Here is a 25,960-nt window from a genome sequence, read left to right as displayed (position 1 = left end):
GCTGAGTGTCATGCTTGTTTCACACTGCAGAATTACTTTGTTAACCAGTTTGTCCTCGATGGAAGGCTGGTAGATAATGTGTTGATGGATTTAACAATGCTCTTGACAGACTTGGTCATTTTTGACTAGACAGTATAGTTGAACCAACAAAGCCCAAATATTTTCCTCACATATTTTTTTCTATTTATAATACAAGTCTTGTTTCTGCATCATTATCACTTGGTGATGTCTCTTCACAGATGTTGGCTAATTAATGGGAAGGAAACAATGGTTTACAAAATTTTAATACATGCCCTTTCAGAAAAGCTGTTTGGGTAGTCTTCGAGGTGTGAAAAGCTCTTTTCATACAGCAGTATGCAAAAGTTTCTTTAAATGTTACCTTTATTCATTATTTTATCACCCTAAAAAACTGAAAAACAAATTAAACAGTAATTGAGGCATATGCAAAAGTTTGGGCACCCGACTAAGTCAGTATCTAGAAACCCCTTCTGGCAGACATCACAGATTGAAAACACTTTTTCCGGTGTGTGTGTGTGTGTGTGTGTGTGAGAGTCCTTCTGTTCTTAATTGATGAATTTTCACCCACTCCTCTTTGCACACCACTTCAAGTTGTTGATCAAGAGATGTTTTTAGGCTGTCCTCCTCACGCTGCATGTTTTTAGATTTACCCACTAATTTTCAATACTGTTGAAGTCAGGGGATTGTGATGGCTGTTCTGAAAGCTTCAGCTTGTGTTTCTTGAATCAAGATTAGAATGAATCAGAATCGGAAAAAACTTTAATGATCCCTGCAGGGAAATTGCTTTGTTACAGCTGCATATCTCACAGTTTGGAGAGAGGAAAAGATCAAATAGGTAAAAAGAAAAAAAAGTTAAAACAACTACAAAATAATACACAGTAATTGAATCTGCACAAATGCAAATGAGCAGAGTGTGGACTCTTGCAGTAACAGAGTGGATGACATCCACTGTGGGTGGATGTAAACGTTAAGCAAGCCGGTGTGTGAGAACTCCAAGAAATGTAGTATGTCCGGTCAACAGTTGATAGTCTGGGATGCAAAAACATTCCTTTTCCTGTCCACCTGAAAGCAGTTGAAGTTTCACACATTAAACTACACGCACGGAAGTCCCTCCGATTCCTCACTTGGGTCACTTGCATGTCCATCTTATTGTCCAGCAATCTCCTGTTGTCCTGCGCAACGGTAGCGTAGCTGAATGATAACATTCAAAAAGTTAACTGAAAGAAAGAAGGAAATCCACAGTGAAAAAAGATCATAATTCTGCCCAGCAGAGGTGCAGTCTTATCTGAAAGTTTTTCTTGAGCTTCCAGATCTTGTTTTTACTTTTACAGTTCCCCTTAACTGCCATTTCTCAGTGACATGTCTTACAGTGCAAACTGCACAGTGTTTTGATATGTTTTCAAAGCTCCCCCTGCTTTGTTGCATCAGTTAGCTTCATTTTCTGATCCTCAGTCATTTACTTGGAGGAGCCAATGGTTGCTGAGTGTCATGGAGGGGCCAGGGTATGGCTTTGTTTGGCTGAGGCCCCACACAGAATTGTCTTATCCGCACCGAAAAACAACCATGAAAAGTAGCAAGTACAATAGCGTCACCGGGTCGCGACGGCATGAGGCAGTGACGAATGCCAACATCACACTACGCTGCTATGGGTTCATTAAGTTCACCTCCAGCATCCATATTATTAATCAACATAGGCTGTCACTGTCCACTCACTGTCTGAGATCAGTGACAGCTGGGAACCTGTCATTCGTGACGTTCGTACGTCACTCTTGTGAGCGCGCTTTGTGAGAATGCTAGAGTCTAGAAGCTATCTGGCTGTTGCAGCAAGTAGGCTAGCTTTCAGTTGTATTCAGTTAGCTTTACTCAGCTAGGAAATTGTATCATGGATAGATTTATTTTCCATCACCGTCGGACAGAAGAAGAAATGCAGGTGGCGGTCGCGACCGGAGGGCGTTTGGACAAAGTCACGTTCACTACCCGGTCTGACACTTCATTGACACCGGCGGGGGACCCAGCCACTCCCACCTGCCAGGCTCGGGCGGACGAAAACGAGGACGAGTTAGTAGAGGAGGAGATGTAGCAACAGTTGGAGGAGCAGGGAAGGGACTGGCACGGCCAGCCACCGCCAGTGATGGCGGTCACTAGCCATGATGCTAATGCTACCACTGACATTAACCAACGACCTGGAGATGGACCTCGGCACCCAATCAGGAAAAAGTACCCCTCGTGGCTAATAAGTAATCGGCAGTGATTTTTTAATGCTGCCTGCTTTGACACATCTAGCTGGCTTGAATATTCGGTTGAGATGGAAGCAACTTTTTGCTTCGTCTACCGCCATTTTGGGTGGCACCGGGCAGCGGTTCCATTCAGAGCCGGCCTTCACAAATGGATATAAGAATTGGCAAAACGCAACCGCAGCTTTTAAAAGACACAACGGACAATTATTCTTGTTAGACTTGTGGGTGAAATGAGAAGACGTTTCCGGGGGTGTTTTACCAGGAGTCTCGGCGTTCAGCCCCAAACATGCGGCTTTCCGAGACAAAATATGTCTGCAGTCAATGGTGCAGTTCTGGAGTGTCTGAGGAAAACCTGACAGCAGAGCTACACCAAGTTCAGCGTCTGTTGGAAAGAAAGAAACTACAGGGACATGTAGGGAATGACACGGTGGGATTTCTCGCTTTAATGCGAACTTACCTGGATGCTTTTATGGACTTATACAGACTCGTCTGTATTTCACTTACCCTGCCTGTGACTTCTGCTTCCTGCGAGCGCAGTTTCTCCTGCCTCCGTCGTATTAAGAACTATCAACGGAACAGCAGCGGTGATGCCCGAAGCAGCAACAAACGACAAAGTCTTTGGACGTCCAGCGCATCATTGACACGTTTGCCTCCAATCACAACAACTGGTCGATTGTACTCCTTTTGGAAACTTCAATGGTGAGTGAATATAGTTGTGTTCCTTTTGGAAACTCTGCTGACTTTGTTATTGCGTTTTGTGTGTTGTCTGTTTCATGCTCTCTCTCTCTCTCGCCATGGTTTTGGTTGCCTAATTGGCATATTTGATAAGTTGGTGATGTATGTTGGCTCTATTGTGGCTGTTGTGGTCTGGGTAGACTACATTTAGTTTTAGGACAACTCAGAGAAATGTGCGGTGTTGAATATTGGTCTCTCGCCCACTGTATCTGCTCTGGCTCGCTGCGTGTGTGCGCGCGCATGTGTGTGTGTTTCTTGCTGTGGGGAGGGCTGCTATTCTATTGGATATTCATTCACATTGAAATAATGACATTGATTTGAGCCTCACGATAATTAACCAGAAAAAAGGTTTGGCGCCGCCACTGCTGACTGCTACCTGCTACCTGCTACCATAAGGTTTGAGTCAGAAAATTTATCAGTTCTGGAAATGACATCAGGTCATAAAAGGTCAATTTAGGCCTAAGGACTCAATGAAGTTATGAGCTTTTTACTGTTGTCCAAATATTTGCACATGTCATAATTGTAATAATAACAGTTTAAGTCACTCTTAAGAGTCTTAACAAACAACCACAACCAGCACTTTTTCAGAAGCATCTGTTTAGCACTACAATTTTACAAAAGAGGCACCTGGCAGACAAATGGACTTGGCAGCAAAAAATGCAACTGTAATTTAAACTGTCAGTGCCAACACAGCTAATATAACTCCACCACACCACCTTAAAGAACACCTACAGCAAGTAATAAGTTAATTCCTGTGGCATTCTGAGATTTAAACGTGCAGCATTTCCCCTTTCCCAACAGTACACTAATGTTCATCTTTGTGCAATGTATGCGTGTGCATGGGCCATTGTTTGTGTGTGAGCCGGAACAAATTCCTCAGTGCCCAAGCTTGATCACGCACCAGAAGGTGCAGGTTTTCATTTCATTAAGCCGCTCCTGCAACTCCCTCTAAATTCAGACAGTGAATTATTCCATCGCCTCTTGGGTTGAAGAAAGCAATCATGTTTTCACTTTTTTTTCCAGGACTGCCTCACAGGCAGAGGATCTATTTAAAATGAGTTGCTTAAAGTAATAGACAGAAACACCTCATCTCTGAAATTAATTTGAATTGATTCTCCCTACTACTTTTCCCCCTGCTCTGACAAGGTTTTGAGAAGGAAATTTCAAACGTTCAAGGCCACACGTAAAAATCAATTTCTAAATGAAGCTGATCCAAGAGATGTGCTGTCTCTCTCAGTAGTCCTCACTGTGGACAGAAGACCAGTCTGAGAACATACCTAGTTGTTCAGTGAAAGGAATTGGACTCTATAGCATATTACCATGCAACAGTGAAGGCAAGCTTTGTATTTCCTACAAAAAGACAGCTCTGCTTTTGTTTATCACATTCATGCAGCATATCCAAAGCCAATACTGCTTGTAATGATCAAGATGGCAAAGCTCTTCTCAAAATCTCCGAAAAAACCACACCCCACAAGACAGAGGTTAATAAAGGCAGTTAAGAAACTGTATCAAACTGTAAATTGTACAAAGCTAGTTTTTGTAATCGGATGCAAGTAGGCTTACAAATGTTAGCTATTATTGGCAAGACAGGTCTTGAATATTTTAGCCTTATTTCTCTGAATGGACTATAGCACAGGTTGTTTGAACATGAGGGAACGTGTACGTCATGAGAGGAAGTGGCTGATAGGAAAACAAAGTTCATTAAAATGAACAGCAGACAAACAAACAGAAATTTGTTCTAGTCTGCAGAAATTAGCTTGACTGAGGAATGTTACTTGCGCTGCTAACTGCCAACCTCCATGCTGTGTTTAACCATCTTTGGTGAGAATTTTAATCATTTTAAGTTAACATTAGCATCTACTGACTAGTAACCCTAGTTCTAGTAGGGCTGCACCCTGCCAACTTCTAGTATGTTTAACCATCTTTGGCTTGCGTTTTCACCATTTTTAGGTCATTATCAGGCTAGTTCTTCTAATGGGTAGACGTGAACATTATCAAATATTTCTGTAAAATGACTTACAATTAGGGATGGGCATTTTCAGTAATTTCAATATTCGAGTACTCTCATTACCTTATGAACAAGTATTCGATTACTCGTAAATTATATATATAAATATATTTTTACCATAAACGAAATAAAATAATTGTTAGGTGCAGCCCTAATCTACTACATCTACTTACATTTTCCCATGTTTTAATGTAATTCTTGGAAACATTTTGTAAATGAAAAAACTATGATAATAAAAAACCTGGCAAGAAGAAGAATATTGGCAAGTAGATAATGTCTGCCTAAAACATTGGTAGATTTACTGCTAGGCTGTTTTTCTGAAAGTCACTGAAGTGTTGTTAAAGTCGTAAAGGTGGACCTCGGCACAACCCAATCACAGGAGGACTGAAAGTAAACAGCATGATGTCAAACTGTTTTACCTCTCTGCCAGTAGAAAAGACTGAGTAGTTGAGGAGTCTGTCCCCACACTGAAATGTCACCAGCTTATTTCACGCAACAGCAAATGTGCTCACTGTCAACCTGTTCAAACATCATGCATACTCGGTTATCACATCCCAGATTTAGAGCACAAGGAAAAACACCTTAAATATAACTGCAAACTATGATCCCTAATTACATCAAAACCAAACATCCCTATTATTTTAACAATCCATCTCCCAGCCATAGGTGAAAAATAAACAGCTAATCGACCTTCAGTGAAGGCCAAAATAATCATCACATTGCATTAAAAATACAGTGCGACTTTGGTCCTGGCAGACAGTGATTACGTTTTATTGGCCCAAAAAAAGGAGCCCAATACTCACCAATGTACTCTGGCCGAATAAAATGGAGCACAGTAGGGAATGAATTATGGTCTCTGGAGTCCGCGAGGTCCAGTCAACTTTTTCTCTCCTCTAGCAGTGGAGGGGATGAGTTGCAATAAATCTGACGCACAGAACCATTAGGTTTCTGTGCTCTGCAGCTCCCAGGATTAGGCTACTGTCTGGTTTTCTGAATCTGTCCACTGCTCTTTGGACCAGCCAGAACAGTAATAATATCTGCAATGTTATTGGTCATGATTTATGTACACTCTTTCATACATACAGTATGTTGTGCATTTATGCATGTGTCTGTTTTTTGTTGATTTAATTAATTGAAATATTGATTTGAGGGACAGTTAAATTAGTTTGATGTAGAGATACTATACCAATCCCAGTGTCAAGCCCGCATTGGAAGTCTTCAAGGGTCCAAAACCTTGGACCTGATCTAAAATAGACCTGTGGTACACCAATCCAATCCTGATGCATAAATTACTTTTAACTTACTTACTTTAAGAATAATGACCTAGTCAGAAAGGAATCCTAGGACAGTGAGACCCCGTCCAAAACAGACCCAATGATAACTAGTCCTAATTCAAACACAGTAGCAGTGGACCCAAAGAAACCCTATTAAGAAAGAACACCAACACTGGCAGCAGCTTGATGTATTACCAATTAACAAGCAGCTGCGATTGAAAACTGGTAGTGATAGGTGGATTATTTCTACAACTTCCCTGCACAGCTAGTATTACCGCAGTCCGACAGTGTTTACAAAATGTTGACACACAGCAGCAGTAGAAATGGGTATTTCCAAACCCAATTAGACTCAGTATAATTTGGACCCAGTCTGAATTGGATTCCAAGTCAACAGCCTGCACCAGTCACTTAATTTGAATTTTAATAGCAGAAAATGTTTTAAAATGTGGAATAAGAATCTCGATCTGAATGTGAATCAAAACAGCAAATCTTGCTGAAGGTGGCTGTGATTTTTGGCGAAACAAATAAGTCCTTTTGGGAAACATATTAGCTTTTAACAACGAAGAACCGCATGAAATGTCAGTCAGACGTTTATGAAGCTGCTCTAGTGCTCCCTGTGGGTGGAATACCATCAAGTTTATATGTGCAAATATCATCATGATTTGGTTTAAACTGAAGAGTGTATTCAAAATTTTTAACAGCTTATGCAAAACAGGCCACCACTACAACCAAACTTTATATTAAATAAAAGAAATAAAAAAAGATGCATTTTCTTAAATTATGTGTTTGCATCCAGTAACTAAAGCTGTTTACCCTTTTCATGTCCAGGCCTGATGTGAAAGCTGCTTTTACAATACTGTGCGTGTGCCCCTGTTTGTGTATCTGTGTGTGCATATCTATTTGTCCATAACCTGTGAATACGTGTGTGGGTGGATGGGTCGCTGTGTTTGCATCAGCGCAGATTGCTCATGAAATATGTCCTCTGGAAAAGTTTCCTGTCCACATTCTCCTCTTTGAACTCCAATCCATTATCTTCAGGTATCGAATTCATCCCAACAGGTGTAGTGTGTTAAATGATATGGGCCCGTGGCAGCCTGCCACAGATGCAGGGATGAAAGAGAAGCTCGAGATCAGGTGCCGACCACTGGCTCTGCTTATACACACAAACACACATATATACCCACATACCTTACGCATTTCACAGGGGCCCAATACTGCAGTTATCCCCCGCATCATCTGCAGCTGTGAGAGTGTTGCACTGTGCCAGTCATCTGATGGAAGTTTTTCCATGGGGGGGGGGGTTTCTTTCTTAGAGGAGAAGTGACTGAAGTTTTGAAGATATATTACACTGTAAGATACAGTTTGCTATCTGATTGGCTGGGAGGCTTTTATCTGAGCCTTCCTCAAACATAATTTTTCTACCATATCCTGACGCATCCGATCGATACCGCCAGAGACAAGACAAAGAAGACAACGTCGGAGAAAGAAGAATCTCACATCTGTTTCCTTCCCGCTGTTTGCTGAGACAAGCAAGAACTGCTAGTTGTTTGAGTTGAAGAAATAAATCTTTGGCTGCACTTTTTGCCTAACAGTACTGGAAGTGTAAGAGTTTAGACTTATCCACTCCTGCAAAACAAAACTCTACCATGATCAAATAAGACTTAATCATGACCTCCTTCAGATGCCGAATTTGTCTTTCTGTCAGTGTAACGGCTTTTGGGCATTTAAACATACAGTGGGATCCAAAAGTCTGAGACCCCCACTGTCGGTCTCTGTCATGTAAATGTTCCACAATAGCTCTGCTCAGTTACAGACTGAGCCTCAGTGATACCTGGTGTGAGAGAAGCACCAGCAGCCCTGTAGATTCCCCAATTAATTTTTGCATCAGTTTGGTGATTGATTAGCTTTCATGTGGAGTTCTGCTGCCACTTTTAAACAGTCCAACAGTAGCAAAAAGCTACTCTGATCAATATTTTTCATTAGCAATGGATCAAATGACTATGCGTGACGTGACAGGGGTCACTCGTAGTGACTAACCTTCAGATAATTATCACCCGACTCTGCAGTTCTCCTCACCTTTTCAGAGCATTTTGGCATCCTTGAACTTATTTTGGTTTTAGGCTTGCAACTTTAATGCAATTTAGCAACTAGCTATTGAACAAAATGGAGTGTTAATATTAAATTGAATACAGGTCTAACAAGATTCATCCATTTCATCCCTTTTTGATCACAGTCTTTAAGAGTTGGATTTTTAACACTCATACTGTGAGCAGTTGGCCTGGATGAAAGTTTAGTTAGTTTAGCTGTCTATGTTTGCTTTCTATCTTTTCAGCCCCATAAAGAGAAAAATTACCTGGTATGTAAGAAATGAAAATCAGCAAATGTATTACAGTGCTTTTACAATGACAAACCAAATTGCAAACATAATATGTCTCATTATTTAACCTTGTGCATGCTGTAGCCTTTCTAACTAGGTCCCAGAACTAGTGCAACTCTCATTGTGACTTTTACAGAAAAGGGACTATGAAGTCTCATTCAAACTTGTAGCATTTATGTAATGTAACATTTATGTAATGAAATGCATATCTGAAAAGGGCTTTATCACATTATTGTGTTTTCATGGTCACCGAGCCATACATCTTATTGACTACATTAGAGGGGTTAAGACGGATGATAGTGAGATAAGTATTCATCTTCATAACTTGCTGTTCATGTCATATTTCATCATAATTGACCTAGGCTCAATTTCTGTCATAGTATCTAGACTGCATGGGATGAAAGCAATTTCATTTTTCAACATTTGTTTGAGAACAATAAGCTTCAAAATAGGACTTAAGAGATGTTTTCTTGCAGTGAGAGATACCTTTACTGAGCTCCATTGAAAGAGCTCCAGTCAGAACCTGTTTCTTTGCTCATACTGAGGCAAAGTCCCTTGTGTTCATCGACGTTGTTTGATGGGGCTGACATCACCAATGCCTTGTTGCAGTGATGGGTGGGAGTGGTGGGGCGGGACACCCTCCCCTATACACACACACACACACACACACACACACACACACACACACGCACACACACGCACACACGCACACACGCACACACATACAAAAGCCATTTGATCTCAGTCTACCCCTCAAACACAGGCACAACCTCCCCTGAAAAACACACACACTTCAATACCCGCCCTCCCTCCCATCCCTCTTCCCGGTATCATTATTCCTCCCTTTGAAATCACTTTACCTGTGTCCTCTTTTTAAGCTGAGGAGTGAACAGTAGTAGATGAGACAGAATTTGAGATGTAGAGGAGGAGTGGAGTGAGGAAGCAACCACAGTAAGAGTTCAGTCTCGTCTGTCTGCAGGAATTCCCAGTCAGGTGGGAGGATCAGTTCCTCTTCCTCCTGTATTCAGGAGACAAGTGTCTCCTGAGGAGGTTTATGCGTCTCATGTGGTAGGAATGAAATCAAACTAATGGAAAACTTGAAGCAGAAACTCTTACTATTTCCTAGTAAGCATGGTTTTGATGAGTTGCAGGTCGAAAAACGTCTAGACGTCTAGGCTGAAACTGAACTGAGTTGATTCGGAAGTGACATATTACATAAAGTTACACAAAATCATTGTTCCAACAGCATTTAATGGCTTTATTTGTATTCAGTTAGGCTTCATGTCATTTAAAGCAGAACTGATTAATACGTGGTCACTTTAGGGAATCAGAAAGACTTGTAAGTACAACATAAAACGACCTAATTGTGATGATAAACAGTAGCAAGTGTGTTAGCTGGCCACTTTGGGGCAGCATAAATAGTTGTAGACACTGTCAAGTTCATTAGGAGTCGTGTTTCTGTCCACTTGATGAATTTAAATACAATATTAATTTTCCTTTTAGCCCCTGGCTTGGTCATCTCCAACTTCTGAGGAACTAAACGGCTCTTATGTACAACTTTTGTTCATGAGTCAGCTGCTAGCATTGTTTTTTATGCCATTTGGTTCTGGGCAGGTGGTGTACAGTGGGTTCATCAGAGTTTGTTTTTTTGTTGCTGAAAACAGCTGCCAGCTGATTAGAGCCATGAGAGTTAACTGAAATAAAAACAATGAGCTAAAATGCTAAAATGCTACACAAAAGTGAAAACAAAAAGTGCAGAGTCGGATGATAATTCTTCATGCACTTATCACCACAAGCAACTACTTTCATATCACATATGGTCATCTGGCCCATTGTTAATAGAAAAGATAGCCTATATATATCTATATGATTGTCGATTTGAATTGGTCTCTAAATGTTTTTTGTAACGTCTAAAAAAATGATGAGCTGATTTTGTGAAATAACAAAAGTTAGCATGATATTTTTGACATTAAGTTTCTTTTTATAACAATAACATCAAAATGTTGTTGTTATAGTATGTATATAACAAGAAAATAACATCCAAAATACCAAATCAGTGCTTATTTTGTTACATTTCATACTTAAGAGTACAGTCAAAAAAAGAACTTGTATGAATATATATGATTGCTGGATAATGGAGCAATACATTCAGGGACAGGCACAATGGTTCGGTGTCCCTTCCTAACTTCTGTGGTAAGCTCTTGTGGCCATATGTTTGAGTAAGTGCCTGCCTTGTACAACAACCTGCTCCGCCTTGTCAAGTGGGCCCTGGGATTCCGTGTTTGCAGGCAACTTTAATTCTTAAGTCCTACCTTTTAAATATTTGAATAGCCAGACACAAATTAAGAACAAGGAGAAGAGAGGCCACACAGAACACATGCAAGAATAGGAATGCATTCATAATGAATGCACCTCAGTTCCCTCTCTGGATTTATTTCAAGGCGAATGAGCATAGAGAGCAAAATCAACTTGATTTACACACTTAAAATGTGATGTGAATGGCATTTATTTTTTCCTGAGTTAGTACCAAAGCTGCAAGGGTTATTTAAAGGGAAATTACACATCTTCTCCGTCCATCATCAATTTAAGAAGTTTCGAAAAATTCCAGCTGTGAAGTTTAGCCATTTGTTTTTGAGGTGCACCCACCTACCGCATCTTCCTGCCTCCTGCATGTCAACTCGAGTTTGTCATTTCTGACATTTACTGGAATATGTCTTTTGAAAAGCGCCAGACAGCATGCTACACGGAGCTGTGAGTTACATGAGAGTAACAGTCAACAAAAAATGGGAGTCATGTAGTACGCACATGTCCTGTAGCTGTATGGCATTGTGGTCGACTGAGCCCACTGTTTGAGAAATTGGTCTCTGTCTTACAATGGATTTTTCTCAGTTTGATGCTTCAGATGGCTGAAAATGTTATCTTGCTATCAGTTGCCACTGCAGTTCGGATATTTTTCCGGATCAAATCATCAACACCGTTATCTGCAATACATGAATAAAAAAAATGGCAAAAAATCGAGACAGTTGTTCAGTGGAGAGGTTGAAGTGTTTTAGGATGGACATTTTTCTATAGATGACAACATATTATTTCAAAGATTAGATATAATTAGGGAAATAGCTGCAGGCACAGAGCTGGTTTTATGATTCTAACCTACACTCCAGCAAAACACTGCGTCCCTTCCTGTTTATTCTCTGGTGTGCAAAGCAACCAAAAACAGCAAAATTAATAATAATAATTTTCCAGTTTTTTTTTTTTTTTTCTCCATTAGTTTTGTGATGGGAATTGCAAGCGCATACAATCACAAGAAAAGTCCTATTTGCAAAAGCAGTTCAAACCTTCAGAGTCATGTTTTATTTGCTTAGTGGACACTCTAATCTGTCATTTTGACACTGACAGCTTTACACATTTGGCGTTGCCGCATGGATTTGTTTTTATGACTGAATGTTTATTAGAGCAACTGTAAATTACTTCTCTTGAGGGAAACGCTATAGCTCAGTCTGTTTACTGCTAATTACACAGCTCCATACACAACATTCACCGCGCTTTTTTTTTTGTTTGCAGCTCTGAAATCATAATCTGCAACTTTACACTGTTGTAATCAGTTATTGATGATTTGTATTCAAACAGAAGATGAAGAGAGAGAGAGTGTGTGATTGTGGTTGTCGACAAGCCTTGCAGTAAAAGAGCAAAAACAAAAAAGTGAGTAAGAAAGACAAAGCGAGACAGAGACAGACATATGTAAACAAAGCAGGCAGAGAAAGAGCGAGGAGGAAGCCTGCTGAGTGTCGGACTGTGGATTTGTCTCCTCAGTTGCTGGCTAAGTCTGTCATCTGTTCAATGGTTGAATCAACATCTGGTGAAACCCACATAAACACAGCTCTGTGAGCCACCGACAGAGAGGCAGTGAGGGAGAGGGAGAAGCTTATACACTCGGATGGGTGTCACAGTCGTAAGACACCTATAGAGAAAAACACAGAATCCAGTGGTGGCACAACATCAAGCCTATTTTGTTGGAAGTAATGCATTAAAAAGCAGATGTCTTACTGTAATCACATCACTGTTTCCTGTAATAGAGTAATGCTGGATTGTTCTAAATTTAGTCGTCACATTACATTTACTGATCTTATCAACAGATCATAACTCTTATTACACATCCAGTATTCTAAGTAATTCTGAAATATCATACCTGTTCGATTCTTGTTTATGTAGAGGATGCGTGCGAGAAAGACGAGAGGCAGGGAGATGAGAAAGAGATCAGACATGATAGAGGAAGAGAGAGAAACTTCTATTAGCCAGAAGATGAGATTTAGCTGTGTTATCCTGTCATCTGGCAAAGCTCAAAGGGCATTTTCGGCATTTGCAAGGGTTAGGGGTGTGGTGTGTGGGGGTGTGTGGACTGAAACTACTTTGCTGTAATTAGTTCAAACCTGATTGGACAAAAATGTGATACTGTTTTCACACTGGGCTCATTTGTTTGAGTCAGGAGATGAGTTTAAATGTCCACTTTCCCTCCTTAATTTCACTCTGAAAGAAAACTAGTAGGGACAATAAGGCAGATACTAACTTATAAAGTGCATTAATTTATTGATATTTACATAATTTTTTCCCAGATGTAAATACAAATGATCCTATTCTTAGTAATATAATTAATCAATTGATATGACGTGGACCCAGATAAGCAGGAAATCAATACTAGCTGCTGAGGCGAGAATATAGGCCTACGTCCACAAAAAACTCCTCCCATATGGACCAGTACAACGTCTCTCAACACCCTGCCACCACATACAAAAAACTGTTAAAGTTAAGGCGCTAATGAAATCTACAGCAGGCAAGATTTCTTTTTGAGAGAGAGAGTAGAACTACTTTTCAGACTTTTCAGATACCCTGCTTAACAATGGTATCCAATGTGGAAAGTTACAATTGTAATAATTATTTTTTGTCCCAACAAATATAAGGTGAACTGTATAATTCTTCCTTTCCTTACTTGCATTACTGCATCTATGTCACTATCTGGGAATATAGCAATTTACATACCTATATTGTAACTGGGAAAAGTAAGACAATAAAAATTAAACTAAAAGATAATTGAGTTTAGTTCTTTGGCTGAAGTCAGACTGGTTACAGGAGGTGATTTACATTTCTGGCAGCAATGGTAGCCATTTGTTAGAAGAACTGCATAATTAGCCTGAGCAGTGCTAGCCGCCATAGCTGAAAAGGCAGAGTGCTATCTACAGAAACTAAAATTTAAGACAATAGATACCAGACCTCCACCAATACGGTTTGTTTTTTTGAGTTACTGTTGGTCATTTTGGTGCAGAAACAACAGAGATGGCAACAAGCCACCAAAGATGGTGCCTAAAGTTAAACAAAAACAATTCACAGATTAGCACTTTAAATGAGTGTGCAGACAGTGTTTCAGTCAGCCATCACGGGCCATCCTCAATGCATCAAGCTGTCATTCTATTTCTGGGCAGTGGGAGAGAGACGTCCTATATCAGTGCCTGTTCAGGCTCGCTTTATGGGAGACCTCCTCCTCTTGCAGTTCAAGTCAATTGTCAACATGATTTATGGAGATGTGAGCTATCTCTAGACGGGCTCCTCAATCTTCCCCTGACGAATTGGTACCATCAGCCCATGTAACTGCCGTTTGTTTTCTTCACTGGCCAATTTTCATCCTAGCTGACAAATTAAATCTGCCATGTTTTTGAGGAAGCTATTTTTTCCTCCCTTCTCCTATTCTCATATATGACCTGCTCAACAATTTCCAGAGATGCGAGATTGACACCAAGGAATGAATTTCACAGAACAGTCAGACACGTATTTTTTCCCACTCTGATATGAGTAATATCCAGAGTTTAATAGAGGTATAGTGCCATAATGTTTAATGGTCGGGAACTTAGTTTGGATGACACGTTCAGAGTCTTGCATCTCACAAAGACATGCATCACTTATTGTCCCAAATATCTCATATAGCTCTCCACCACCAATACAGCTTGATTAATGTGACTGGCTTTTATGAGCGGGATAAAAGGCTCTGCATATTACTGAGGCAATTATAATACGCCGGCAAACTCTTCTAAAAACAATAGAAAGCTCATGCAATCACCGTAAGTGGTGGTAACTTTTTAAAGTTTGGCTGTTTAAGTTCATAATTGACTCCTCTCCACCACCACTAAAAGGAAATGAGGGTCCAGTGAGCAGTCAGCCGTATCGTTATCCAGGAACTTTGTTGCCCTGACCTGCCTGCAGATTAAGGGAAATTAACTGCCGGTGGCAAGGTGGCTGAAAGGTTGGGGGAAAGTGAAAAGGCAGCAGCAGGTCTGATTCATGCAGCGGCCAGTGTGTTCATCTACACTCTTTGAAATTGATCAACACATCTAAAATATCAACACAGCTCAGGGGTTTTAATGCAGAACCATGTCAACAAGTTGTTGTCAGGAGTCCTATTTAATGTTACCTTAATGTAGTTCAGCTGTTATCCACAGAGAATTACAACGATATATATAGTGGTATGTAATTAGATAAGTGAAATCTCTTACCTAATGGTGGCACTAAAACGAAAGGTCTTTGGATCATGAAAGTTATTAAGATTCGTCATGTGGGCACCGTGGATATTTATACTACATTTCACTGAAATCCAACTAATAGTTGTTGAGATATTTTAGTCTAGACCAAAGCAAGGCACAAGAAATTTAAACTAGAAAGCATGCACCTAATATGTCAAAAAAAATTACTCAGTAGGTCGGATGTATGGTCCGACCAGACTGGGGCTAGCTGGTTAGAATGCTAACTTCAGTAGAACAAAAGAGGTGATAGAAATAGAGGCAAAACAAGTTTCCACCGAGGAATGAAGTTTGATACTGAACTGATGTTTCTTCTGGACTGGTAAGGGAACAGCTTCTTAATGCTAACTTTGGCTATGTAGCAATAGCATTAAACCTTTAAATACAGGTTATACATAATGCTTTTAAAGTGATTTCATATGAAGAGGCTCATATGAGATCAAACATTTGCAGATATTAAATATTCAAACTGTTCCTGACCTTGTCTTCGGATTCAAAATTTACAGCCAATATAGCGCACAGTAGTTTGCCTTGCAGTCCAGCAGAGGGCGCTTTTATATTCAGTGTCAGCTTGATCTAATTCTGTCCTGTCAACTTATTCGTAAACAAAATTGGAGGATGCTAGCAAGCTAGTCGTAGTAGTCGCATAATCACTACACCCAAACATCTAAAAAGCATTACACTATACGGGTTTAATTCAAATTAATTAAAACTAATTATATGTTAGTTCAAATTCATTCAAACTTTATATTTATGTTTGAGGTTACTGAATCAGGAAAAAATTATAAAACAAACTAACTGCCCAAATGCTCACTTTCCTGCTAGAGGTATAATTTAAGATTCCACATTCATGTAAGGCACACACTGCAAACAGAATTACAGAGGACATGCTTTGAAGATAGTATAAGTTTTATTTCCCATCAGATATTCCTGATCCACCTGCAAATATTTTCAAATTGAAACAAGATGCTACTTGTCAAAATTCCTGATGTTTTTCATGTTTTTGCTGCCCAGTAAACACACACTGAAGCTCAGCTGTGAGTACCAAAGTCTCAAGTAGGAATTGAATAAGATATGGAGCACTGAAAGAAAGGTAATCAGGCTAAGAACAGCAGCGATGGTGATTCATGGGAGCTGTGAATTTCAGGAAACAGGAAGCAAAGCTTAAGGTTTTTAAGACTCTTCATTTCCCATCCCCAACCCACAAAACAAACACATGCACCTCCGCAGACAATCACACTTTGGAGTATTACCACCTCCAGTGCCAGCTGAGAGATGGATGGGGTGGCAGTGGGTTCCGATTTAGTCGGCACAATGTGGCTGAGTGATTTTCTCTGTGGTGCATATCTTGCTTCCCTTAACTCTGTGACGAGGAAACTGGTTGGTGAAGCTTGCTTTAACTCTGTAATAGGCAAAGAATACTGGAAAACATGCTTACCTAGTTCTATCTGGTCTCTATCAGGAGCAGATGAGCGTATGCTTTCATTCACAATGTATATATTGTGCTTCAAGGAAGTCACATAAACCAACTGCTGCCTTCCTTCATATGTTTCTATAGAAAACCCATGAATGAGTAAACAACAGCCAAGCAAAGGGAAACCATAAAGATATATAATAATAAATTCATATATTCAGGCACAAACACAAACAAATGTGTACCAACACTGGTGCGCCTGCACAGTGTGAACTGTACACAAGCATTTTTCAGCTTGCCTCGGGGTGGGAAACCCTCATTGTCATCTTGAACAAATGTGCCGTCAAAGCTGCATTTTGAAGATGAGACGTGTCACAGGGGGCATGTGAGAAGCCCGCTCGCCTAGAGGCAACACGGACAAACAGTCGGAAACAGAAGGATGGGAGGAGGAAGTAAACACAACAGGCGGCAGCAGCAATCCTTGACATTTCGCTACGAGCACTCGTCTTAACTGCTGCTGAATACATCATCTGAGAAGAAGAATGATAAATATGCTGATGAGTGAGGAGGGAGAGCGTAAGCCAGACTTCCAGAGGGAAGAGTCACTGGGTTTGAGGTGAGGAGCTCGAGGCTCATGTGGAGTCCATCTGACTAACACAACCAAACAAGCTTTGATAGCTTTGTGCTCTGGGGCACTGGTCCACAACACTCCTCTAACTTTATAAAAACACCCATCTGAGCATGTCGATTCTTCTTCAAGGGGCATTAACTGATCCCAGGGTTCATTATGTTTGAGTTTTATGTATGTGAAACAAATCCGGGAATTTAGCAGTGCTTAAGAAAATGTGAAAAAGTAGTCCAAACTAAATGACAAAGTAGCTTCTTTGTCAATCTGTGTCATTTTCTAATCTGGCATCTGTATCAGGAGAATGACATCATTTGTCATTTCTTACCAAAATTGTAAGGAAAAGGTGTGGATAACTTTGACTGTTGGTAGGAACGATATTCTGTGTCAAAGTCAGACACTGTGTTGATCCAGCCATTCACCTTAACCTCATCTCTTGTGTTGTAATCAGAATGAACACAATGCAAAATTTTGCCTTGTTTCATTCATACAAATTTGTGTGTGGACTGTGCAGCATCTGTTTCTTGGACTTTTTTGTTATGCTCCTCCAATCATTTCTGTTTCTTCTTGTCTTGATTCATAAAGCATTGGGATGAACACAAATATTTAAATGCTAACTAAAACACCGTCTCATTTTGCACTTCCTGGAGCAAATTGTCATTTATTTGTTACAGGTTCAAGGTGGCGTTATTTGCAGCGTTGCAACAAAATCATGCTACCAGTATAATTTTTCTTGTCTTGCCCTGTATCCCTGGGAATTGAGCCAACATTGGATGTAATTCCTCACAGTTAACAGTCTACAAGTTTTGATGTCAGGGTGGTGTATGGGCATAAAGCATAGAGTGTGTGTGCCATTAACATTAGCATTTTCATTAATCATAAAAATGATCTTTGCCAAACCTTAACCTGTGCAGATAACACAACACGTATATAATTTCGGTCTTCAAAAACGTTTATATATATTTTATATATATAACAAGTGAGATTATCTCGCTGTGGCATTGAGATTGCATCAATTGATATTCCTTAAACAATAAACCAGTGACATTTTTCTTATTCTACTGGCTGAATATTTCACTTGTTTTAAGAAAAGTTTTAAGGTTCAGCTGCTAGATTGAACTGTTTGTTGAGATGGGTGTTTTTTTTTCCCAGGTCTCCCTCTGTTATCCTATTCTTATGCCCCCTTTGCACCCCTCTCTATTTTGTCTGTCTAACACTCTGCCACAGAGGGCTTTCATGCTTCAGTAGAAGCCTCCTAGATAGGGCTTCTTAAATAGGAAGATAGGTCAAACACTAACAGAACCAGAAGTGTAGTCGACGCAGGGCTTAGAACTGGACGCACAGGCAGTGTGGCCAATTATTTTACCTCTGCTCCATGTCAGCTTCTTTTCCTTTTCTTTTTCACATGTTCAAACACACTGATAAGTCCTGCGTCAAAGTGAAAAGTACCGTTCTCTTGTTAAAAGCTTTTAAAACGTATTGAAGGGAGCGGGAATGTGTGTTAGCAAGCTGGAAAGGTGTGGGTGGACAGCTTTTTGTGCCTTTTTTTATCAGTTTTATCCATTCTGACAATTTTCCTGGCTATTCTGTCAGATGCTTTGGCATCCGAGGAGGAAACCAACCCGTGCTGGCCCCACTAAGAACGTGTGAAAATCGATGATGTTCAGATAAGCTCGCTATCAGTCCTGACATCTGCTCTGCCTCCTCTTCATCTTTTTCCTCCACGGAGCACAACAACAAGAAAAACAAGCCTCAGAAACACTGTGCTTTGTGTGCATGCATGCACATGTCGGATCGGAGCGTGTCGGGGCGAAATGGGGGTAGTTCAAAAACGGAGGGGAAGCTAAATATTGGAGAAGTTTGGGGTTAAGTTAGCAGGCTGGGGAACTCTCACTTTAAATTATGCTAATTTCACTCAAATCCTAAACCTCACACCAACAGCGTTGGTGAGGAGTGGTCGAGATCTGAGGTGCTCAAAGTCTGGGCTGCAAAGTTTGCAAATATCACTGTAAGAGGAATGTTGGGTATACAGGAATGGACTGTAGGATGGAAATATTCACATATTTCTGAGATTTCAGAGAGCTGTGTGTCTTCAAGTATAAAAGATAATATAGTAGTCAAAATAGTCAAAATGAGAATAAGATAATATATATAAAATTTTATATATATTATCTTATTCTCATTTTATTTTTCTCTGTTTCTATTATGTATGAATATTTCAATTATAAAATACAGAATGATTGCCTTACATAATAACTATAGCCTTATTTAATAACATATTTATATACTTTGTATTCCATTTTTATATATAATTACCTCGGATATTAGTCCGTCCATTTTCTAACTAGGATTATTGCATCACAAACCAAACAGTGTCCTTGCATCCCAGAGTCACGTCTGCTGGTTGTACAACACGCTGCAGTCGAGGATCACAGAAATTTTGGTCCAGAGCTTTCTTTTATTCATTTGCTCTCCTTCCAGCTATACTCAATTTCAGACGTGCTGAGAAGGGATTGAGACCCAATATTCCCTCACCCCACCTTCCGATCCTCCCCTTTCTTCTACTTACACAGGCTAACATGAGACATGACAGAAGGCAGGAGATGGAAGATTCAGCTCCTGTGCAACAGAGTGGGCCTCAAATTACCAGATAGATTAGGACCAGCATCATAGGGGCACAACAACCCTCTCAGGGATCGGAAATACTGGTGTAAGGAGGTACAGGTCAACATCCGTGCATCCTAGAGCCACGGCTGTATATGGGCCTTGTTGTCAGTAGTAGATGACATGTGTTGTTACGTGTAATGAGGGATGAGAAGTACGTGGTGCAGGCTGGATGATAGGTTCTGAGGTTAAGGTGAAGGGCCGCAACCGGAGAGCAAGGCAGCATACTCATGTCTAATTTGGAGCTCAGTGAAACAACAAGCTTCTAGAGGGGAGATAGTGTCCTGTTTTTTTCAACATGAAGAATGCAGCTTTTGTATGGGTGAGTGGGGAGGGAGGTGGACAAATGAGGAGTGAAAATGTAATCCTGGTTGGACAGCAGTGGAGGATCTGAGGAGGTAGATGACACTACAGCTGAATTGTCAGGGCACTTCACTATCTTTTTTTATTTTTGAGGTGTTTAGTTACAGATTGTTAGTTTAACAACTTTCTCTCAGAGACAGAGCTATTCATGGGGGCAGAAATGAATTCTTTTTATGAAGTTCCCAGAGAGCCAACGTTTTTACATAATCAGCAGTTACTGTATCGCTGTTGGTGCAGAGGGTGAGCTCAGCTTCCACATGATTGGTTCAGAGGTGCAACAGATGTCTCACACCACACCCTCTTGTGAGTTTATGGTGATGTACTGCGCCACTGAAGTTCTACAGCAAGTGGTGTTCCTCTTAGGACAGGCCGATATTCATATGATCACACTTTTAGTTATCGTATTATGATTGAACACGATACTATCTATATAAATATCGTATTAGCCCGAATATAGGATGACCCTGATTATAAGACAATCCCCTTGTCCACCAGCTGTTTCCGAGATAAAGACTTTTTGAGGAAAGTAAATACTTCTAGTCTTGTTAATCCAAGTAGAAGAGAGTCCTCATCATTGAAGCCCTGTCTCTTGTATAAGTGAAACATAAAATACAGTAATAACCTATGTAAAACCCACATTTGTGTAGCTTATCTATCAGTCACAGACTCGCACCCTCCTGTCAGGCTTTTGAAGCAGTCAGTTAGCATTTTTCAGACTTCAGTCTTTTTGGGGCTCATCATCTGTGACAGTCGTAATTCTTGGCTGTTTGACAGATTTTCTCCCCGGTTCATTACTGCAGTAAAGACGGCCGTAGACACTGTGAGCTCGTTTTCAGCCGGCATGAATTTTTTTTCAAAGTGGCAGAAAAACACGTTACGCAAGCCTTCAGAAACTCCTGCGGGTTAAATTGGGATAACAAAACACTATTGGGCTGACTGACTCTGAAAGACTAACTATAAACAGACTGAGAGCAGTTGCTAGCCTAGCAACATAAAGGCTAAAGAAAAAACATAATTCAACACTGGTACACTCCCCGTTCACGTCATCCATCAGCGAACGCTTCCAAGGGCAAAAAGTGGGCATTGGCGGGAATGTTTTACTTCCATTTTCCATTAATCCAACAATGCTAAATCAGCAATTTTTCGCTACATTTGGCAACCTTTTCGCAACTTTTTTTCCCCAGTGTATTCTCAGTGAACGTGCTCTAATGTGGCTCTGTGGGTTGACTGTTAGTAACGGAAGCAGCACCTTCGGTCGAACAACCAAGCAGCCAGACAGAAATGTGAATGAGCTTTGAATGTGTGTATCTAATGACCAGTCACTGATTTCCATCGACCAGAACGCCTTCCTCTTTGTTTTTAATCTAAATGATTTAACTTGACCATTTTCTCAAAATGCACAGATATTACAAGTCGTTTTGTATCTGGATCCATTCATGGATTCATTTCCAGGTTTAATTTGAACATTTAGAGGTAGTTTCAGGATGTATATTACGACTAATAAAAGCAGAATATTGCTGAATATTGCACATGCCAGTGTATACTCTATTATTCGCTAAACTGAAACAGTAAAGTTGTGGGTCCTTAAACCAAAATAATGATCTGAAAAATGATAAAACGTTGCATAGAGATTAGGGGACCTACCTATACCGTGAGCTCCCCTTTTACATTACACATAATTATTTGATCCATTGCTAATGTACGAATTTTGATTAGAGTACCTTTCAAATTCTTAAACTCTGTAGAGATATCTAACAAAGGGATTTAATGCTGTGAAATCAGATTAAATCTTAGACATGAGAAAGCTGCTCATGGACTAGAGGGGAGGAGAAATAGGAAGAGGAAAGTAGGAGGCACCCTTTGGGGTTTGAGTTGTGTCATTTTGTTCAAACCCTGCTTTGTGCCGCTCCTCATTCCCTTTGGGCTCTATTACGGCCTCCACCAACTCCTCCTGCGCAGCCAGATACAAACATAATCCCTTGCTGGTATAGTGAAGCCAGGAGCCCAGGACAGGGAGCATGTTTAACATCTCGATTCTTCTTATTTCACTGTGGGGGAAGCAGCCCTGGCAAGACCGGGCTCCAAGATCAACAAGAGGTTAACGGCCATCTGGTCTACAGTGCTGAAAATCCTGAAATGGCAAATACCACCCACAGCCTGGGCTCTGTCTCCCAACAAACACAGTGGCAGCAGGCTCCAACAATCAGTCAGGCAGGCCAGCCCCAACAGCAGACCAAACGGCCCCAGACCAAACTAGGGAGATTAGATCAAACAAACGATCCCGTGTGTGGGAAGGTGGCACGTCTCTTTAAACAGAGAGGTGATTGGTTTTGTACTCTTTTATTTATAGCAGCGTTTATCTGAGGGAGAAATGGACTTTGTGAAGGCCAGGAGGCTCAGTCATCTGAGGGAGCAGGGTTTGTGAGCCAGTCAAGGCTGTGTTGCATCACGCTGCACGCTGGGTGGAAAGGAGCCGTGCACAGGGGTACTATTATCCTCCTTCGCTAACATGCCCTCTCTGGATCATCATTTCTATGAGAGCTGCTATAAATCATTTTTACTGCTATGGAAACATCTATTGTGATTGCCTGCCCTTCTATTGGCAAATGTCATTGTCATAATAATACCTGGGAGGGTTCGCTTTACTGTGATTATGAGTGCCACCCTGATGCAGCTAGGTGGGCAGCACCGAATAATCTGCGTGAAGAACATCCTCAGGGGAAGGATGACTTTTAAACAGTAGTTAGTGGCTCATGTGTTCTGTGGGAAAAGTTCAGTGTGAGAAGTTGAGTACAAACAGGAGGAATATCAACAGAAGCGCAGTGGTTACATCTATTAAATGCCTCGAAAAAACGCTATATATTCTCAGTTCAGTGTTTCCTCTACATTCATTTAGCAGTGGCGGCCCGCCACTGCTAAATCATAGCCGCCACGCCTTCAAATTTCTTTTATTTTTTAATTTTTTAATTTTTTATTTTTTTATTGTCGCAAATGCACCACCGCCACATCTCTCCACCTTCACAGCACAGCCTGTGTGATGATGAGCGCAACAGCGGGGGGAGGGGAGGGGGAGGGGAGGGAGGGAGTGGGGTGGTTGGGGGGATCCTATTGGAGTTAATTACTCGCGGCCTTGAAAGTGACGTCACGTCAGGCACCAGGTGAGAGTCAGAGAAGTGTAGTCGTGAGGAATAAGGCAGCGAGTTACCGGAGAAAAGGTAGACTTATTAGCCAACTCAGTGACGCTAACTTGGGTAAACCAATTGATAGCATTAAGCTAATATCTACACGTCATTATGTATTAACTGCTGACTGCATTTTCAGATGAGCTTGTTCAGATACTTCTCTAAGAAGAGAAAGACAACAGATGAAGAAGACGCTAGTCAGGTAGCATCATAAGCCTTTTACTGACTCGTAAATGATGATGGTTAGGTAAAAAATAGTATTTCAACGTTCACACTTGTAATCAGATGTGATGTGAGTGTAAATTATATAACGCTGTTAGCGTTACGTTACTCACACTTTTAATGTAATCTTATTAGACAAGTAACATTAGACAGGGAGGAGTTGTTAAACAAAGTGGAGGAGAGCAGAGCACAGCAGCGGGAGAGCTGGGTGAAGATGCAGGAGAGAGAGATGAGCCTGGGTGCAAACTTTGCCACTGACTCTACCCCCCCCCCCCCCCCACACACACACACACACTTTGCCACTGACTCTACCCCCCCCCCCCCCCCGATAGCATGCCCCCACTGCTGAAAAAAATCCTAGAGGAAACACTGCAGTTGGCTTCTTAATATGTGCATTGGGGTCCGACTGCAGATGGATACAAATTCTTGGCCTGTTAGAGAAGTTTTGGTTTCTGCTTGTGTTGTATTGTCTTCAGTGCACCACTCAGGATTTTAATCAAAATTTAACACTTGTTGGGTTGTTTGCTCGTGTTGCTGTGTTGCCACATATGTGTGTGTCTCAATTCCAAGATATTAATAGTAGGTTATACGATGTTGAGTACATACTTATCATGACAAAATTGTTATTCATTTTAACAAACATTTGTTTAAATTTATCTTTACTCTCAATCTTGGAAATATTAGTTTGACAAAGAAGGAAAAAAAAGCATTGCATGATAAGAGCCCGACCGATATTGGATTTGTGTGTGTGTGTGTATATTTTACTTGAAAACAAAGGATCAAATATGCATAAAATGCTGCCTATAACTTGACTTAACCTGAGCATTTCCACTGCATTATTGATTCTTGATAAAAATATTCATATCTGCGCATATCAGAGAATATATAACTGTATCAGTTCAATGATGCCACTGGGTTTTGTTATCCTTGATCATTCTCTGGAGCTTCCACTGACTCCTGTTCTGCTTTTTCTGGTATCATTTTTTTCTGTCTCAAAGAGATTTTCCTGGAGCTGTTACACCACCATCAACAGCTTGATTTGTTTTCATCTGTGAGTAGCTCTGTGCACTGCATTGTGGGACAATATTGTCCACTGACAACAGTCAAGCAGTGCTAGAGAACAGTCTGATCATCTTTTAATCATCTAATTCTGTCACACCATTCTCTGCTTAGAATTAGTATGTGCTATGGTACCATAGGTAATTGCTGAAAAAGCTGTTATTTGCTTAAGTGCAGTGTGACACATGAAAAAGGCAAATCATAGGAGCTGTATGCAAAGAGAAATAAGTTTGCATTCTGCAGCGTGCAGAAAAACCAGCTCCCAGCAGCTTTTTGTAAACAATATCTTCTGGGAACCTATATGTCAAACATTAGCATGCAGAGCTAGTGACGAATGCACCGAGAAATTCTGTTGTTTGGGACCTGGGAAGTGTCATCCTGAGTTAAGAATATGTCAGCCATGAGGGTGGCTTCCTGCTTCCCCATCACCCTCCACTGCATTCAATACATCTATAACTCCTTTATTTTGCTGACTTTTCTTCTTCTCTTTCTGTCTTTGACTCCCAGCCACATATCTTGTTTTCTTTACTTAGACTTCCTTGGACAGAAGATCCTCCCCGTCTCTCTGTTCATAGATCAATCCTCCTGCCTGTTTAGCTAATTGTTGGCAATTGTGAACGGTGTGTAATTCATCCCCGGGCGTGATCCATCAACCGATCGATCGTATTGACGCGCAGAAGTCTCCACGTCTCGACATGTGTTTATCACAGTGCCGTGGAGAACACATGCAGAGAGGGGTTGATGGATGTTTGTCATGCTGATGAATATGGAACAATTCACTCTAGCAAGCCAAAAGTCAACATGATTATTGGTCATACTCAATATGATATAATTTCTAAGTTCATTTTTAATGTATTATTAGTATTTGTCACCATTTGAAAAAAGATATTTCTTATCTACTGCCTTGAGTATCCTTATCATCTTGGTTGTGCCCGATAAAGCACTACTATGTAGTTTAACAAACAAAAATCTTTACTTCAGGTCCACTTACTAGCTTTTTGGAGCTTAAGGCTTTGAAAAGCTCTGAAATCTTCAGTTTGCAAGATCAAGCATGAACTTTAATGCTCAACTCTACTGTATTTATCTAGATATGTATCTGTTTATGTACTTTATATGTTTATATTTCTATCTCGCTGTTTCAGTTTCTTTCAATCCATTCATCCTATACATCTATGCATGAACTTTACTTTGTTCAGCCGGATATTAGAGCGGTAATGAT

The 25,960-nt window shown here is 40.6% G+C and overlaps 1 protein-coding gene across 2 annotated transcripts in view; it reads left to right on the top strand.

Annotated features, from left to right (window-relative positions):
- The window catches only part of LOC130161432 (cadherin-20-like), a 77,871-nt gene that overhangs the window by 3,589 nt on the left and 48,322 nt on the right, over positions 1 to 25,960 (top strand). The window contains exon 1 of one of the 2 annotated variants that reach the window (XM_056364727.1): positions 1,376 to 2,954. The exons of the other annotated variant lie outside the window; for it this stretch is intronic. Within the exon in view, the coding sequence (XP_056220702.1) occupies positions 2,952 to 2,954 (3 nt within the window). The 5' untranslated portion in view covers positions 1,376 to 2,951. Of the gene's footprint in view, positions 1 to 1,375; positions 2,955 to 25,960 lie in introns of those variants that run through there. 2 annotated transcript variants of the gene reach the window in all.

This window comes from Seriola aureovittata, chromosome 20, assembly GCF_021018895.1.
Source record: "Seriola aureovittata isolate HTS-2021-v1 ecotype China chromosome 20, ASM2101889v1, whole genome shotgun sequence".
Taxonomy (NCBI): domain Eukaryota; kingdom Metazoa; phylum Chordata; class Actinopteri; order Carangiformes; family Carangidae; genus Seriola; species Seriola aureovittata.
This window is presented reverse-complemented; position numbering and strand designations above follow the sequence as displayed.